At 38.1% G+C, this 17,500-nt stretch overlaps 2 protein-coding genes across 2 annotated transcripts in view; one reads left to right on the top strand and one right to left on the bottom strand.

Annotated features, from left to right (window-relative positions):
• The window catches only part of LOC144956989 (uncharacterized), a 23,472-nt gene extending 7,059 nt beyond the window's left edge, over positions 1–16,413 (bottom strand). Inside the window, exons 1-3 of the mRNA XM_078887885.1 lie at positions 16,187–16,413; positions 8,130–8,231; positions 1,848–1,923 (exon numbers count right to left, since the gene is read on the bottom strand). Coding sequence (XP_078744011.1) covers positions 1,848–1,923; positions 8,130–8,216 — 163 coding nt within the window. The 5' untranslated portion in view covers positions 8,217–8,231; positions 16,187–16,413. The remainder of the gene's footprint in view (positions 1–1,847; positions 1,924–8,129; positions 8,232–16,186) is intronic.
• Positions 1–17,500, top strand: part of LOC144957036 (uncharacterized) — a 326,762-nt gene that overhangs the window by 65,408 nt on the left and 243,854 nt on the right. The window lies entirely within an intron of this gene.

Below are 17,500 nucleotides of genomic sequence, written 5' to 3'. Positions count from 1 at the left end.
AGTTATTGTCTCAGTGTCATATATTGCTCCCCCCCCCCCTCCCTTCTTTCTTACAATGGCCGCTCTCTTGTGTGTACAAAAGAAGATTATACATTCCTCTTTATGCCAATAGTATAGCTGTGGTGCTTAAGTTATTGTCTCAGTGTCATATATTGCCCCCCCCCCCCCCCTTCTTTCTCTTACAATGGCTGCTCTCTTGCGTGTACAAAAGAAGATTATACATTCCTCTTTATGCCAATAGTATAGCTGTGGTGCTTAAGTTATTGTGTCAATGTCATAAATTGCTTCCCCCTTTCTATCTTACAATGGCGGCTCTCTTGCGTGTACAAAAGAAGATTATACATTCCTCTTTATGGCAATCTGTGGTGCTTAAGTTATTGTGTCAGTGTCATAAATTGCTTTTTTCCTTCTTTCTTACAATGTCTGCTCTTTTTCGTGTACAAAAGAAGAAAAACATTCCTCTTTATGTGTCAATGTCATAAATTGCTTTAAAGAAATTTCTTACAATGGCCGCACTCTTGTGTGGACGATGTATTATCACACAAAAAGCAACGTGCAGTGGTGATGATAACGCCCGAATGTGCATGTTATATATATCTTATACGAATTGATAGAACAAAGTTGACGTCACTCGGGCTTTGTTATTGTTTTTTGCCATCCACGTTTATGAGTAATTCTCACTTAACTGTATTAACAAGACTATAAAAGTTCATGGTTACAAATTATAGTTTTGTGTGTTGGTCAGTTTTATTTCCGGATGACAACGTTGTGAGCTTTTTAGCCAAGCGCATTCTATCTATATAATATATATTCTCCCAATACATAACTTTATCCTGATGTCTAGATCACGAGATTACTGGGCTCCTGGTCTTGAACCATCATGAATATTCATAAAAAAAGATAATTAAGAGAATGAGGATGGTGTATAGAAGTTAAGAAGTTCATAACATTGCCACCCGGAAGTATAATGGACCAACACCCAAAACTATGTGTAACCATGACCTTTTATAGTCTGGTTATAGTCTGGTTCTACTCACTTCATATCTTGTTGTTAATACAGTTCAGTGAGAATAACTCACAAACGCGGATGGCACAATATAATAACAAAGGCTTGAGTGACGTTATCTTCGTTCTATCTATATTATTACCTTTCCATGTTCTCGGGGCCATTGTTTACATTTCAAAATGTGGTCAAAGTGACCAACGATGTTCACAGTTTTTGAAATATCCAACATCACATCGGGTCATTTTGTTCAGCTTGACACATGGGTATGTTTACAACTTTCATAAACAATACAGGATGTTTACATTTATCTAGAAAAATCCAATCTTTGGACAGCAACAAATCATGTGATCCATTACTCGGTTGGACGAAAACCTGAATATAGATAGTATGCGCTTGGCTAAGAAGCTCACAACATTGGCATCCGGAAGTATAACGGACTATTGTAAATTTGACGCTGATCACGAATCTGACGTCAAAACAACGAAAATCCGAAAAAAAAGTCCACTTTTTTATACTGCGACGCCCCCGATCGCCTATCGCCGATCGCCTCGAAAAATATTAAGCAAGGCGGGCTTTGCGAGCGAGCGACCGTCCCTCCGCTCGTCGCCCAGGTATTTGGCCACACACATTGCGTTTTCACTACTTTTTGCTTCAGCTGTGCCTGTACCTAGATCGTCCCAGGATAAAAACTGAGCGTGTATGGGCCCTCTAAGGAGAAGGAAACTCCTATCCCTAAAACAAGCAAGCAAGCAAACAAACAAACAACACAGCAACAACGACAACAACAACGTCAACAAATTATGTATTTAAATAAAATTGTAACTGAAATAAGAGTTGATACCTTCGTCAGCAACTGTTTTATCCTTGTATTTCATAGATGTGCGACATACGTCTTTCTGACGACATTCACGTAGAGGCTTGGGGAATAGAGAGATAGACGTAACAATACAATAATCAGATCACACATTCATTGAATTCATTGTATAGATAATATGCACTTGGCTAAGAAGTTCACAACATTGCCATCCGAAAGCGAAACTGGCCAACACACAAAACTACGTGTAACCATGATCGTTTATAGTCTTGTTAATACAGTTTAGTGAGAACAACTCACAAACGCGGATGGCAGAAAACAATAACAAAGGCCTGTGTGACGTCATCTTCGTTCTATCTATACTAAGACTTGTACTCTTGTTTTTTGGAAATCTGGACGTGTTCCCAATCGCTGCATGAGTTTGCGAGTGAATGCGCGGTGTGAACAAAGTTCGGGTTAGAAAACGCAAGGATGCACGAAATCTTAGATACCATGACTCAAAATTGTCAGTACCTATCTCCTAAAACTCGGCATAAATACTTTGGTGATAGGTCTCTCATGAAATTGGGACACACAATATGGAACTCCCTCCCTCATTATGTAATATTTTTAATCTCTATAAATATTTTTTAAACGCCCAAAGACATACACATTTTCACCAAATACTTACTTGATTGAACTTTTAAAAAAACATATTTTTAAAATGTATTCTTAGCCTTAATGATGCCTTTCATGCTTATATTGTTATAATGTTGGTTGATTTGGTATCGCAGTGTGCTTGTAATCTGAGTAAACAATATCCAGTTGTTTTTAAGCGCTTTGAGGTTTCGACGAAAGGCCATGTACAAGTATTCTTCTTCTTCTTCTTCTTCTTCTTCTTCTTCTTCTTCTTCTTCTTCTTCTTCTTCTTCTTATTATTATTATTATTATTATTATTATTCTTATTATTATTATTATTATTATCATTATTATCATTATTATCATTATTATTATCATCATCATCATCATCATTATTATTATCGTTACCTCCCATGAGCATTTGATTTCGGCACGCTCGGATTCCAGCACGCTTTTTGGCCTCCCGAGAGCATACAGGTACCCAGCGACTACTGTATCGATTGGTTAAAATGATGGTTCGTTCCCCAGTCCAGGCTGGTGGATTTTCTTGTATTTTTCTTGTTTCTTTGTCACGGATCCATACACACCGTTTCAGATATTCATCTTACTGATCACTCATATACGCACAAGTACTCACACAAGCAGACACGGAAAAGAGAGAGAGAGAGAGAAGAGAGAGAGAGAGAGAGAGAGAGAGAGAGAGAGAGAGTGTGAGAGAGAGAGAGAGAGAGGGAGGGAGAGAGAAAGAAAGAAAGAGAGAGAGAGAGAGAGAGAGAGAGAGAGAGAGGGAGAGAGTGAGAGAGAGAGCAAAACATACATAAACACACGCACATGTACACACACGTGCACCCCCCCCCCCCCCCCCCCCCCACACACACAGACAGAGGAGAGAGGAGAGAGAGAGAGAGAGAGAGAGGGAGAGGGAGAGGAGAGGAAAGAGGAGAGAGAGAGGGAAAGAGAGAGAGAGAGGAAAGAGAGAGAGAGAGAGAGAGGGAAGAGAGGAGAGAGAGAAGGAGGAGAGAGAGAGAGAGAGAGAGAGAGAGAGAGAAAGAGGAGAGAAAGAGAGAGAGAGAAGAGAGAGAGAAAGAGAGAGAGAAGAGAGAGAGAGAGAAAGAGAGAGAGAGAGGGAAAGAGAGAGAGAGAGAGAGGGAAAGAGAGAGAGAGAGAGCGAGAGAGAGAGAGGGAGAGAAAGACTGCCACTCAGGAAGTGAATTAGGCACTTGTCATGTTGTATCCGGTCCGAGGATATCCAAAGGCTCCTCCAGTATTTTGTTGTTGCTGTTGTTACATTTCCTGCCAGGGCAAGGCATCCCATTCTACACAACACAATAGATAGTATGCAGATGACGTCACTCAGGCCTTTGTTATTGTTTTTGCCATCCACGTTTGTGAGTTGATCTCACTAAACTGTATTAACCAGACTATAAAAGTTCATGGTTACACAGAGTTTGTGTGTTGGTTCGTTATACTTCCGGATGGCAATGTTGTGAACTCCTTGGCCAAGCGCATTCTATCTATAGGTCGAATTTTGTGAATTCATATGTGACCTATCCTCTCAAAACGGTATTTGTGCTGCTATGTGGTCTTATGGTATGGCACTCGCTTTCGGATCGGAAGGTCCTGGACGGGACATGACGCCTGTTAGGCGATATTACCATTTTTTTTCGGACAGAGACAACGCTTTTAACGGTACTCATTTTACACCTGAGTACGGTGAGAGAATGTGAGTAAAGAGCCTTCTCCAAGGACTCAACTATTTTGCCCACACGCTTGGTATCAATATATTTTCCATCGTAAGGCAGTGAGATTAACCCCCAAGCCTATATTATTGGTGGCTTTAAAATTCAATTTCTAAGCACCGAATTCATTCCAATCAAATAACCATTTGCGACGGTAGGTCACATAGGACTGAAAACTGAAAAGTTCTTCCCGTTCTGATTGAAACAATTGTAATAAACAGGAGAGGTAGAGGGAAGAGGGAGAAGGGGAGGGAAGGAGAAGGAGGTTAGCGGAAACAAGCGGGGGGTGGGGATTTCGATAGTGTGGTGATCGATCAACGATAAACGACGTAGAGATAAAAGGATTTCTGAAGGGGGGATAGTTCTTCATCCATATCGGTATCGTCTTCATCGTCATCATCATCATAATGATAATGACGATGTTATTGTTATTATTTTTTGCCATCCGCGTTTATGAGTAATGCTCACTGAACTGTATTTACCCGACTATTAACGTTCATGGATACACACAGTTTTGTGTGTTGGTCCGTTATACTTCCGGATGGCAATGTTATGAGCTTCTTAGCCAAGCGCATACTATCTATACTTCTTCTTCTTCTTCTTCTTTCTTCTTCTTCTTCTTCTTCTTCTTCTTCTTCTTCTTCTTCTCTTCTTCTTCTTCTTCTTCTTTCTTCTTCTTCTTCTTCTTCCTCCTCCTCCTCTTCCTCCTCCTCCTCTCCTCCTCCTCCTTCTCCTCCTCCTCTCCTTCCTCCTCCTCCTCTCTCTCCTCCTTCTTCTTCTTCTTCTTCTTCTTCTTCTCTTCTTCTTCTTCTTCTTCTTCTTCTTCTCTCTCTCCTCCTCCTCCTCCTCCTCCTCCTCCTCCTCCTCCTCATCATCATCATCATCATCATCATCATCATTATCATCATCAACAACAACTACAACTCCAACAACGGTCTCCACACTCTAAACCAACCATTTCCAACGGTTTACATACATTCCAATACTTGGCATCACCAACCCAACCAAGACCAGACCTCAAGCCAACAGGCTTCTTTCACTTTCACCACGTCGTATGTTTGTCAGTACGTTTGTTCTCTTTGATAGTTATGTCTGTTTCCGTTCCACCGTTCCACCCCATCCAGCTAACGCATTTAGCGGTGATAAAACCCATTAACTTGTGCAGACATTTAAAAGCTAAATTGCATTTTGCGTCCCATGGGGAACACACATCGCAGGTCTGAGAGCAACACATGCGGCAAACAATTTCCTCTTCCCAGTGATATCCACAATAGAAAAAGAAAAAAGTGAAATAAGAGTGCGCGACCCGCGGATAAAAAAAAACCCAAAAAACTTCTTTTGTAATAGCCTTCAACAGTCGAGATGTCACTTCCCTCGTAATGACGCTTTGTAACTTAGCAACTGGTTCTAAATTATCGGAACAATGGCGGACGCCCTTATGAAATATTTCTCCAGCGAGCATAAAAGCGTATCCAGAAGAAAAAAACAATTATAAATCTGATCACGTTTTGACTTTTACACATTCTGGTCACATGACATGTGAAAAGTTCTAGCCAGCATGAAGAATAAAAAAGTACCGATTTTCTTTGTTTAGAACCACTATTGCTGCCGTTGCTGGGCGACGTGACATCAGACTATTGAATCCAATTTGTAACCCATTAATCACGTGATATGCGGCGGCAGCGTGGCTATGGCGGTATGGTCTTTGCTTCTTATTGGAAAGGTACTGAGTAAGATTAACTAACTAACCACTGCGCTGCGTGATCTTGAGCAAGTCACCTCGCCCTAGATCACTTTGCAGCGCTGCCCTGCCCTGCGGCTGACGCCTGGATTATTCCCGAAAAGACAAATTTTCCCGTGGGGGCGAATTATGGGAATTTTTTTTTTAATTGTATAAATAAGTTAATTTGTTGACCCAATAAAATTAAAAAAAAAAAAGAAGCAAAAAAAAACAAAAAAAACAAACAAAAAACCAAAAAAAAAAAAAAAAAAAGGAGACAGACTTTGGTTAAATCTAGATGTCCTGAAGTGGAGACAAATAAATATGACCCTTCACTCACAACTGTTATGTCACGGTATTTAATTAACTCATTCAATCCTCGAGATTTTTGCTACTTTCCAAAATTGGAAAAAATGTATTATAAATGAACATGTCGGTTACATATAAAGTTTTATTTAACTATCATTCACATGTAAAAACTTAATGCATTAGCTTTGATACTACATCAATAATTTATCTCAGAAAAATGTAATAAATAGGCATGGGGTTAAAGTAACCCGGGTAAACTACGGATATAGTCGGTGTTAGGGGTTGAGTGAGTTAAGATGCTGAAACACTTTGTTGTAAAAAACTATGAGTTTTTTTTATTAATTTGACAATATTATAATAATATTTTATCGTGAGGACTATGTAAGCATTTTTGTGTGTTCAAGGATAGATAGTAAGCAAGTGTTATTGTCTGTCTCACTAAACTCCGGATCCACGGGCCTAATGGCTTGGACGGACTATCTACTACTTTTATATTGACAAATATTAAATGTGAAGTTTCTTTGTACATACGACATTTTGGAGGGTGATTGTAAATCCTTTAGAGAGAAAACACAAACAAACCAAAAAAAACCCCCAAAAAACAAAAAAAACAACAAAAGAAAAACTAAACAAAAAAACCCAAAAAACAAAAACAAAACAAAAATAAAAAACTCAAAAAACAAACAATAAAATAAATAATTATAAAAATAACCCCCCCCCCTCCTTCCAAACTTGCGTTTGCTATTTTAAAGTTATTTTAACGTTAAATTAAATGCACTCTCCCACAAAATTCACCCCAACATTAAAATGTTTGCCTTTGTGTATAAGTGTTTGTGTGAGTTTGTATGTGTGTGAGTACGTGGGCGCGTATGTATGTGTGTGTGTGTGTGTGTGTGTATGTGTGTGTGTGTGTGTGTGTGTTAGAAAGACGAGGAGGACTGGGAGGGAGAGAAAAACAGAATAGGGAGATTGGTTGTATGAGAGAATGTAAGAGATAGATAGATAGATAGATAGATAGATAGATAGATAGAAAGAGAGAGAGAGAGAGAGAGAGAGAGAGGGATAGAGATAGAGAGAGAGAGAGAGAGAGAGAGAGAGAGAGAGAGAGAGAGAGAGAGAGAGAGAGAGAGTGGGAAAAGATTGAGAGAGAAAGAGGGAGCGAGAGAGCGAGAGAGACAAAGATGGGAGCGGGTAGGATTTAGGGGGCGGTCAACACACCAAGTTATCGATTCCTGAATTACTTCATCGTCGGTACCGCATTATTCCTGGTTCAGTCTTAGAGCAAAATCCTCTCTCTTCCACCCCAAATAGCCCCCCACCTCTCTCTCTCTCTCTCTCTCTCTCTCTCTCTCTCTCTCTCTCGCTCTATATCTTTCTCTCTCTCTCCCTCTCTCTCTCTCGCTCTATATCTTTCTCTCTCTCTCTCTCTCTCTCTCCTCTCTCTCTCTCTCTCTCTCTCTCCCTTTTTTAAAATCTCCCCCTCTTTCCTATCCCTATCTCTTTCTTTCTTTTTTTATTCTTTATTCACTTTCTCTCCATTTCTGTCTCTTTCTTCTTCTTTTTTTTCTCTCCTTCCTCATCCTGACAGGTGACTTAAACAACATGACATATCGATATTGTTCCGTATGACAAGGGGTGTATCCAGTCCTCCGGAAGAATGGTTTTACACTTCCAATGGGTTTGGAACCATGATTTTTTTTTTGACATCACACATTTATTCTTTATTGGGGGAGGGAAATCGGGTGAAAAGAAAACAAGAAACAAAAAAAAAAAAACAAAAAAAAAAACAAACCTTGAGCTTTTAAATAGCGCAATATCCACTAAACGCATGCTTAAAGCGCTTTTTTTTTAATTGGGGGAGGGACTTAGGGTGTACAACGTGAAGACAGTGATAATAATAATATTATAGTAAGTTTGTGATACCTTATCTCTAGCCATGTGGACTACGGATGAGAGAACAGACATCAGGAGAAGACCGCAGGCGGTCCACTGTGTTCCTTTGATCTCCATCTTGACAAAGGCGGGCTGAAAAAAAAAAATTTAAAAAATATATATATAATATATATATATATATATATATATATATATATATATATATATATATATATATATATATATATATATATATTTATATACATATGAAAGCACAAAATTATGACATGGGTAGGTAGTTATGTTTCTTTCACATCCATCGGATGAGGATGATGATGATGATGATGATGATGATAGTGAGGGTGATGATGATGATGGTGAGGATGATGATGATGAATATGATGATGATGATACGATGATGATGGCGGTGATGATGATGATGATGATGATGATGATGTTGATGATAATAATGATGATGACGTTGATGATGATGATGATGATGATGATGGTGATGATCTTCTTCTTCTTCTTCTTCTTCTTCTTCTTCTTCTTCTCCTCCTCCTATTCTTCTTTTTCTTCTTCTACTTCTTCGATATATAATATCTATCTATCTATCTATCTATCTATCTATCTATCTATCTATCTATCTATCTATCTATCTATCTATCTATCTATCTATCTATCTATCTATCTATCTATCTATCTATCTATCTATCTATCTATCTATCTATCTATCTATCTATCTATCTATCTATCTATCTATCTATCTATCTATCTATCTATCTATCATTTTATTTATTTATTTATTTATGTGTGTGTTTATTTTTTTATTCATTCTTTTATTTATTTATTTATTTATTTTTTATCCATTTATTTATTATGAGCACTAGATAAAAAAAGGAGGAGACTGAGCTATACGAATTTTCAGGTCGGATAAGCAAATTAATTTGGGGCATGATTTAACTTTGTTTTAATGGATAATATATTTTTCTTTTGCACTGGTTTGATATTATTGTTTATTACAACAATGGGCCTATGTTAATTTGAGTTATCAGACCTGCAAATAAGTCAACGTCGGATGGGAAAACAAATTTGGTGACCCCTCGCCTCAAACGGTATTATGTTGGGATGATTAAGATGATGAAAAACGAATTTTTATAACCAGACTTGACGTTGAGGTTTATATGCTTTATAGATAGTATGCAGATGACGTCACTCGGGCCTTTGTTATTGTTTTTGCCATCCGCGTTTGTGAGTTGTTCTCACTAAACTGTATTAACCAGACTATAAAAGTTCATGGTTACACAGAGTTTGTGTGTTGGTCCGTTATACTTCCGGATGGCAATGTTGTGAACTCCTTGGCCAAGCGAATTCTATCTATAGATAGTATGCGCTTGGCTAAGAAGAAGCTCATAACATTGCCATCCGGAAGTATAACGGACTAACACACAAAACTATGTGTATCCATGAACGTTTATAGTCGGGTTAATACAGTTCAGTGAGCATTACTCATAAACGCGGATGGATGGCAAAAAACAATAACAAAGACCTGAGTGACGTCATCTTCGAACTATCTATAGATAGAACGAAATTGACGTCACTCAGGCCTTTGTTATTGTTTTTTTCCCCATCCATTTTTTATGAGTAGTTCTCACTAAACTGGATTAACCAGACTATAGATAGAATGCGCTTGGCCAAGGAGTTCACAACATTGCCATCCGGAAGTATAACGGACCAACACACAAACTCTGTGTAACCATGAACTTTTATAGTCTGGTTAATACAGTTTAGTGAGAACAACTCACAATCGCGGATGGCAAAAACAATAACAAAGGCCTGAGTGACGTCATCTGCATACTATCTATAAAAGTTCAAGGTTACACAGTGTTTTGTGTGTTGGTCCGTTATACTTCCGGATGGCAATGTTGTGAGTTTCTCAGCCAAGCGCATACTATCTATAGCCAGACTTGGCGTTGAGGATAATAATATGCTCTATAGATAGAATGCGCTTGGCCAAGGAGTTCACAACATTGCCATCCGGAAGTATAACGGACCAACACACAAACTCTGTGTAACCATGAACTTTTATAGATAGTATGCAGATGACGTCACTCAGGCCTTTGTTATTGTTCTTGCCATCCGCGTTTGTGAGTTGTTCTCGTAAAACTGTATTAACCAGACTATAAAAGTTCATGGTTACACAGAGTTTGTGTGTTAGTCCGTTATACTTCCGGATGGCAATGTTGTGAACTCCTCGGCCAAGCGCATTCTATCTATAGTCTGGTTAATACAGTTTAGTGAGAACAACTCACAAACGCGGATGGCAAAAACAATAACAAAGGCCTGAGTGACATCATCTGCATACTATCTATAGATAGAACTAAATTGACGTCACTCAGGCCTTTGTTATTGTTTTTTTCCCCATCCATTTTTTTATGAGTAGTTCTCACTAAACTGGATTAACCAGACTATAAAAGTGTATGGTTACACAGAGTTTTGAGTGTTCGTCCGTTATACTTCCGGATGGCAATGTTGTGAGTTTCTTAGCCAAGCGCACAGTTTCAAAAGAGAAGAATACATTTAATGTACAAGATATAGTTAGGATGTGTTGGCTAAGAAGCTCACAACATTGCTATTCTTTGATAGTCTGGATAATACAGTTAAGTGAGAATTACTCATAAACATGAATGGCAAAAACCAATAACAAAGACCGGAGTGACGTCATCTTCGTTCTATCTATAAATGTATAAAGTTACACAGAGTTTTGTGTGTTCGTCCTTCATATTTCGGATAGCAATGATGTGAGTTTCTTAACAAAAGAGAAGAATGAATTTAATGTACAAAATATGCAAATAATTCATATAATTTTTGACCAGTTTAATTCATTTGATTTTTTTAGCATCTGGTTCATACCGACACAATACCGTTAAGAGACGACGGGCCACATATATGACCCAGCGTCTCAAAACGGTATTATGTCGGGATAAACCAGATGCCAAAAAGTCTAATTAAAGTTTAACTAGTCAAAAATATGAATGATTGCTAGCTAGAAACTTGAAATATGATATTCATCCTCCTCTATAAAGCATACAAACTCAACCCAAGTCTGATATTTCTGGCTATAAATTCAATTTTTCAGCATCTTAACCATCCCGACATAATACCGTTTTGAGGCGATAGGCCACATATTCGCACGCGATCGTGTTTTGAGCTGCCTTGAGACCACTATACCACAGTTGTCCCCGATATCCACATTGTCTGCAATATCGATTTACACTGACTGTGAGGTGATTCTTTATCTGGCAATCCCTTTTGGGGAATTGGATGGAACGAACACGAACACACACACACACACACACACACACACACACACACACACACACACACACACACACAAACACACACTGACTGGCTGGCTTGGACTTCTTTCTCCAGTGTAAGGTCTCTTCGCGAACCTCGGCGTACGTGTTGTCCCTCAGAGAATGTCATAGAAGATAAGAAATAAGATAAACTTTATTCTTCCACTTATAAAAAAAAAATTTACTATGTGCTTTTCCTTTGAAAATATCAAATTGAGAAATTTGGGAGATAAGAAGGCATCTGTGTAAGATAAAGATCTGAACAAGTGTGTACAAATTGTTTGTAATTCTCTGTCATCGACGATAATGGCAAAACACATAAAGATCTGAATAAGGGTGTACATAACGGTGCCAAGCCGTGCAAGAAAGAAAAATACAAGAAAAAACCCATCCCCCCAACAATCCGTCTTCCCACTCTTCCTCTAGAATGTTGTTTTTTTTATCTTCTATTTTTCTTTCTTGCTTTGTCTTACACCGTTTCATAATAATATAGATAGCATGCGCTTGGCTAAGAAGCTCATAACATTGCCATCCGGAAGTATAACGGACCAACACACAAACTCTGTGTAACCATGAACTTTTATAGTCTGGTTAATACAGTTTAGTGAGAACAACTCACAAACGCGGATGGCAAAAACCATAACAAAGACCTGAGTGACGTCATCTGCATACTATCTATACACTTGTTCAGATCTTTATGTGTTTTGCCATTACCGTAGATGATACAGAGTTACAAACAAAACAGAAAACACGTATTAGGAGGAAGAATTGTACCATAAATAAATAAATGAATAAATAAATAAATAAATAGATAAATAAATTAATATATAGATAGATAAAGAAATAGATAAATTAATTAATCAATGAATGAATGAATTAATTAATATATAGATAGATAAAGAAATAGATAAAAAGATAGATAGATAAATAAATAAATAAATAAATACATAAATATGCACATGACAAAGTGCAATGAGCTTCTAAATACTTTATCTCCCCCACTCCCCCTATCAGATCACATGGAGGACAATCCTACTTCATGCAGTACAAGTTGTCTACAACGCGTTGCTTTGCTATAACACTTCAACAATATAAGTGATCGCCTAAAGAGCCATTGGCATGGAGTCGGAGTTTACACCGGTTTCAGTAACGCGAAAAGGACAATGGCATATGATTTCTATCTTTGGATAGGACGCCAATCTATCTCTAAGTTTCCGTCAGTAAAATTATACAAGTCACTCTGTGCGGCTATGTGGTCTAGTGGTATGACACTCGCTTTCGGATCGGAATGTCCTGGGTTCGAGCCATAGTTGAGTCCTTGGAAAAGACTCTTTACTCACATTCTCTCATTGTACTCAGGTGTAAAGTGAATATCTGGCCGTCAACAGCGTTGTCTCTGTCGGAAAACATTGCAATACCGCCTAACAGGCATCATGTCTCGTTCTACATGTTACGTGTTGTTGTTAGTAAAGGGCGTTGAGCACATTAATAGGATATTGCACGATATAAAAGCTCTAGTTTTGTTTTCAAGCATAAGTTACACACGAGCCAATAGATAGTATGCAGATGACGTCACTCAGGCCTTTGTTGTTGTTTTTGCCATCCGCGTTTGTGAGTTGTTCTCACTAAACTGTATTAACCAGACTATAAAAGTTCATGTTTACACAGAGTTTTGTGTGTTGGTCCGTTATACTTCCGGATGGCAATGTTATGAGCTTCTTAGCCAAACGCATACTATCTATAGATAGTATGTAGATGACGTCACTCAGGCCTTTGTTATTGTTTTTGCCATCCGCGTTTGTGAGTTGTTCTCACTAAACTGTATTAACGAGACTATAAAAGTTCATGGTTACACAGAGTTTGTGTGTTGGTCCGTTATACTTCCGAATGGCAATGTTGTGAACTCCTTGGCCAAGCGCATTCTATCTATACAACAAATGCAATGTGGTTTTGTCATTTTTAAAATATCAGTAAGTATTCAATGAATATAGATAGTATGAAGGTGACATCACTCAGGTCTTTGTTATTGCTTTCTGCCATCCGCGTTTATGAGTAATTCTCACTAAACTGTATTAACCAGACTACAAACGACCAAGATTACGGTTTTGTGTGTTGGTCCGTTATATTTAATAATAATAATAATAATAATAATAATAATAATAATAATAATAATAATAATAATAATAATAATAATAATAATAATAATAATAATGCTGAAAACTTATATAGCGCTATAACTCCGAGACACCAGACTCTAAGGGCTTAAAAATTGAGCTTTATATAGCGCAATATCCACTAAATGTGCTCAAAGCGCTTTACAAGGGGTCCCTGCTCAACAGCAACATTTAACATGTAGGACGGGACATGACGCCTGTTAGGCGATAATAGAATTTTATGGACAAAGACAACGCTGTTAACGGCCAGGTACTCATTTTACACCTGAGTATGGTGAGAGAATGTGAGTAAAGAGCCTTCTCCAAGGACTCAACAATGCGCCGAGCGCGAGGCTCGAACCCAGGACCTTCCGATCCGAAAGCGAGTGTCATACTACTAGACCACATAGCCGCACAGGTTCGCACAGTTTTGTGTGTTGGTACGGTTCATAGTGTGGGCAGAATAGGGGAACATTTTACTTAAACGCATAGCACCACACAGCAATTAATTGATGCTATACATTTAAGTAAAATACTCACCAGTTCTTCACCAGGTTTGTGTAAAAAGGTAAGAAGATTAAACATCAGAAATTCTTTGCTTTGCTTTGCTTTTTAAGGCGGATAACGAAGATCCTGCAATTACTCCAGACACTGTCCGTTTCACGTGACGGAAATCGGAATAAATTATGGCTTCATAATAATATCTATTAATAGATAGAACAAATTTGACGCCACTCAGCCCTTTGCTATTGTTTTTAGTCAGCTATTTTAATGATTAGTTCTCATTAAATTGTATCAATTAGACTAAAAACGTTCAAGGTTATAAATAGTTCTGTGTGTTGGCACGTTATGTCGGCTTGCGAATATTGTGAGATTTTTGGCTAAGCGCACAGCATCAACAGACTTCAAGACATATTATGTGACCCATTGGCCCGAAACGGCATTATGTCAGGTGATCAAAATGCTAAAAATAGGGTAGAGAAGTTGTGACGTCACACCTTTAACTTTAACTTGAGCTTTTTATATAGCGAAATATCCCCTAAACGTGCTCAAAGCGCTTTACAAAACTACCTAAAACAATAAACAATATTTTAATTTGAATATGTAGACAACATCACGCATTGACCTTTTTAAGATGTCGCCAAAAATCTCAAGATGAAGAAATATTTTGAAAGATATATCTATTAATTTACATATCGTTGGACACGCCGAATTATAAAGTACCCATAACAACAAAATCATTTTAATTTGACTATATTTACAGACAATATCACTGGCATACTTTATTTTAGAAGTAGCCAAAAATATACCCAAGATGAAAAGATCTATTGGAAGAACTGGATATTTACATATCATTACTGGACACGCCAATAATGTAAAACAGCAAAAATCATTTTAATTTGACTATATTTACAGTTACAGACAATATCACTGACATACTATATGTGACCCCCCATCTCAAAGCGGTATTATGTCGGGATAGACTCGGTTAGGGAAATTGAATTCATTGCCACCAATATCAATCTTGGGTTTACTTTCTCTACGTCATGCTGGAGTATAAATATTTCTTGCTTTACAAAAACTTCTAAGGTCCAATTTTTCATCATTCTGTCTCTAAATTCACTTTCTGGGGTCTGAATCATCCCGACATAATACCGTTTTGAGACGGAGGGTCACATATTTTAAGCAGTCGCCAGAAATATACCCAAGATGAAAAGATCTATTGAAAGATTAACTATTAACTGGATATTTACATATCATTGGACACGCCAACGTAAAACAACAAAAACCACTTTAATTTGACTAGACAGACAATATCACGCACTTACTTTACTTTAGAGGTCCTAATATTAAAATATCTATTAAAAGCTTATCTATATAATTTTGAACATAATTTACATATCATTGGTTTCGGTAATATAAACTCCCTGTAAAAACAAACATCACTTTAATTTGATTATATACATACAATATCACGCACATACTTTCCTTTAGAGGTCTCAAGATCAAAATATCCATTAAGAGATTTAATTATATAATGTTGAACATAATTTACATATCATTGGTTTCGGTAATATAAACTCCTTATAACAACAAAAATCACTTTAATTTGACTATAACTATACAAACAATATCACGCATATACTTTATTTTAGAAGTCACCAAAAATAACAACCCCAAAATGAAAAGATCTATTTAAAGAATATCTACATTGTCTTGAACATTTACATATCATTGGTTTCTGTAATATAAACTCCCTATAGCAATAACAATCACTTTGACCCTCTCCTTATCAACCATAAGAAAATCGTCACATTCGTTACGATATAACCTACAACTTTCTCATTCTGATTTCTCTTGTACATCACAAAATCTAAAGAAATGCTTTGATTCCAGCTATAAATACTAAACTCTGTGTTGTAGAGCTCATTTTTGCTGAACATCGTTCTGTATAGAATGCACTTGTTACTTTTTTGTTTGAGTAAGAAAAGTCTGTTTTTGTGTCGGGTGGGTGTAAATTTTCCGGGGAAATTCTAAAAATTAATGGCTGGTAAGGAGAGAGTTAATTTGAGTATATATATCGTGCGGCACTTACGTTATTGTAGAATTCTCCAAAAAAATACCCACGATGAAGATGTCCAAAGATCCAAAGACTCTCTGAGAGATTATCTAGATTATTGTGAATAGAGATCCAGCACACTCCAAACCAATTCAAACACGCTGCCTGGCGGTGAATTCTGCAATGGTTCTAGACACGAGATGGAACACTCACTACAACTACAAGTGGCTTGGGATGTGTTCTAATAATAATAATAATAATAATATGGGCCAACAAACCGAAAACATCGAGCGTGGTTGGAAATGGGGTTGGACTGGTGGTGGTGGTGATGGTAGTGGGAATGGGGAGACGGGGGGAGGTGGGGATTTATTCGGAAAAGGCTCATCCTTTCGTTTGTCACGTGACGTCTCTGGCGATCGATTTCCGTGTTGACAATTTAGCCAGAAACAACAGAATTTTGTCATTTGGTGTCTAGTGGTACTTTTATCTATTTCTTTTTTAAACATGTATTTTTATGTTTTGTGTGAAGCAAGATAGGTATATATAAATACATTGTAAGAGAGAGAGAGAGAGAGAGAGAGAGAGAGAGAGAGAGAGAGAGAGAGAGAGAGAGAGAGAGAAAGAGAGAGACAGACAGGCAGACAGAGAGAAAGTTGAGGGAGACAAAGGGAGAATGAGGGGGGGGGGGGGGGAGGGTGAGCAAAAAGAGAGAGAGGTAAAGAGATTGAGGTTGAGAGAGGAAGAGAGCGAAAGATAGAGATAGAGAGAGGGAGAGAGACAGAGAGAGAGAGAGAGAGAGAGAGAGAGAGAGAGAGAGAGAGAGAGAGAGAGAGAGAGAGAGAGATAAAGAGAGAGACAGACAGGCAGACAGAGAGAAAGTTGAGGGAGACAAAGGGAGAATGGGGGGGGGGGGGGAGGGTGAGCAAAAAGAGAGAGAGGTATAGAGATTGAGGTTGAGAGAGGAGAGAGCGAAAGATAGAGATAGAGAGAGAGAGGGAGAGAGACAGAGAGAGAGAGAGGGAGAGAGAGAGAGAGAGAGAGAGAGAGAGAGAGAGAGAGAGAGAGAGAGAGAGGGGGGAGTAGAGGAGAAATAGTAAAAGGAAAACAGCTAGGAGGGGAGTTGGGGGGGGGGGGGGGGGGGGGGGTTAAAATGGGATACATGGGGTGAGCGAGAGATAGGGGGAAAACAGACTATCTTTCTCATTCTCTCTGTATGTGTGTGTGTGTGTGTGTGTGTGTGTGTGTGTGTGTATGTGTGTGTATGTGTGATGAGCGAGTTTGTGTGTAGATAGGGGGAAAACAGACTATCTTTCTCATTCTCTCTGTATGTGTGTGTGTATGTGTGTGTGT

The sequence above is a fragment of the Berghia stephanieae genome, chromosome 11, assembly GCF_034508935.2.
Source record: "Berghia stephanieae isolate SIO BIC M18660-M18661 chromosome 11, UCSD_Bste_1.3, whole genome shotgun sequence".
Lineage (NCBI taxonomy): Eukaryota > Metazoa > Mollusca > Gastropoda > Nudibranchia > Aeolidiidae > Berghia > Berghia stephanieae.
This window is presented reverse-complemented; position numbering and strand designations above follow the sequence as displayed.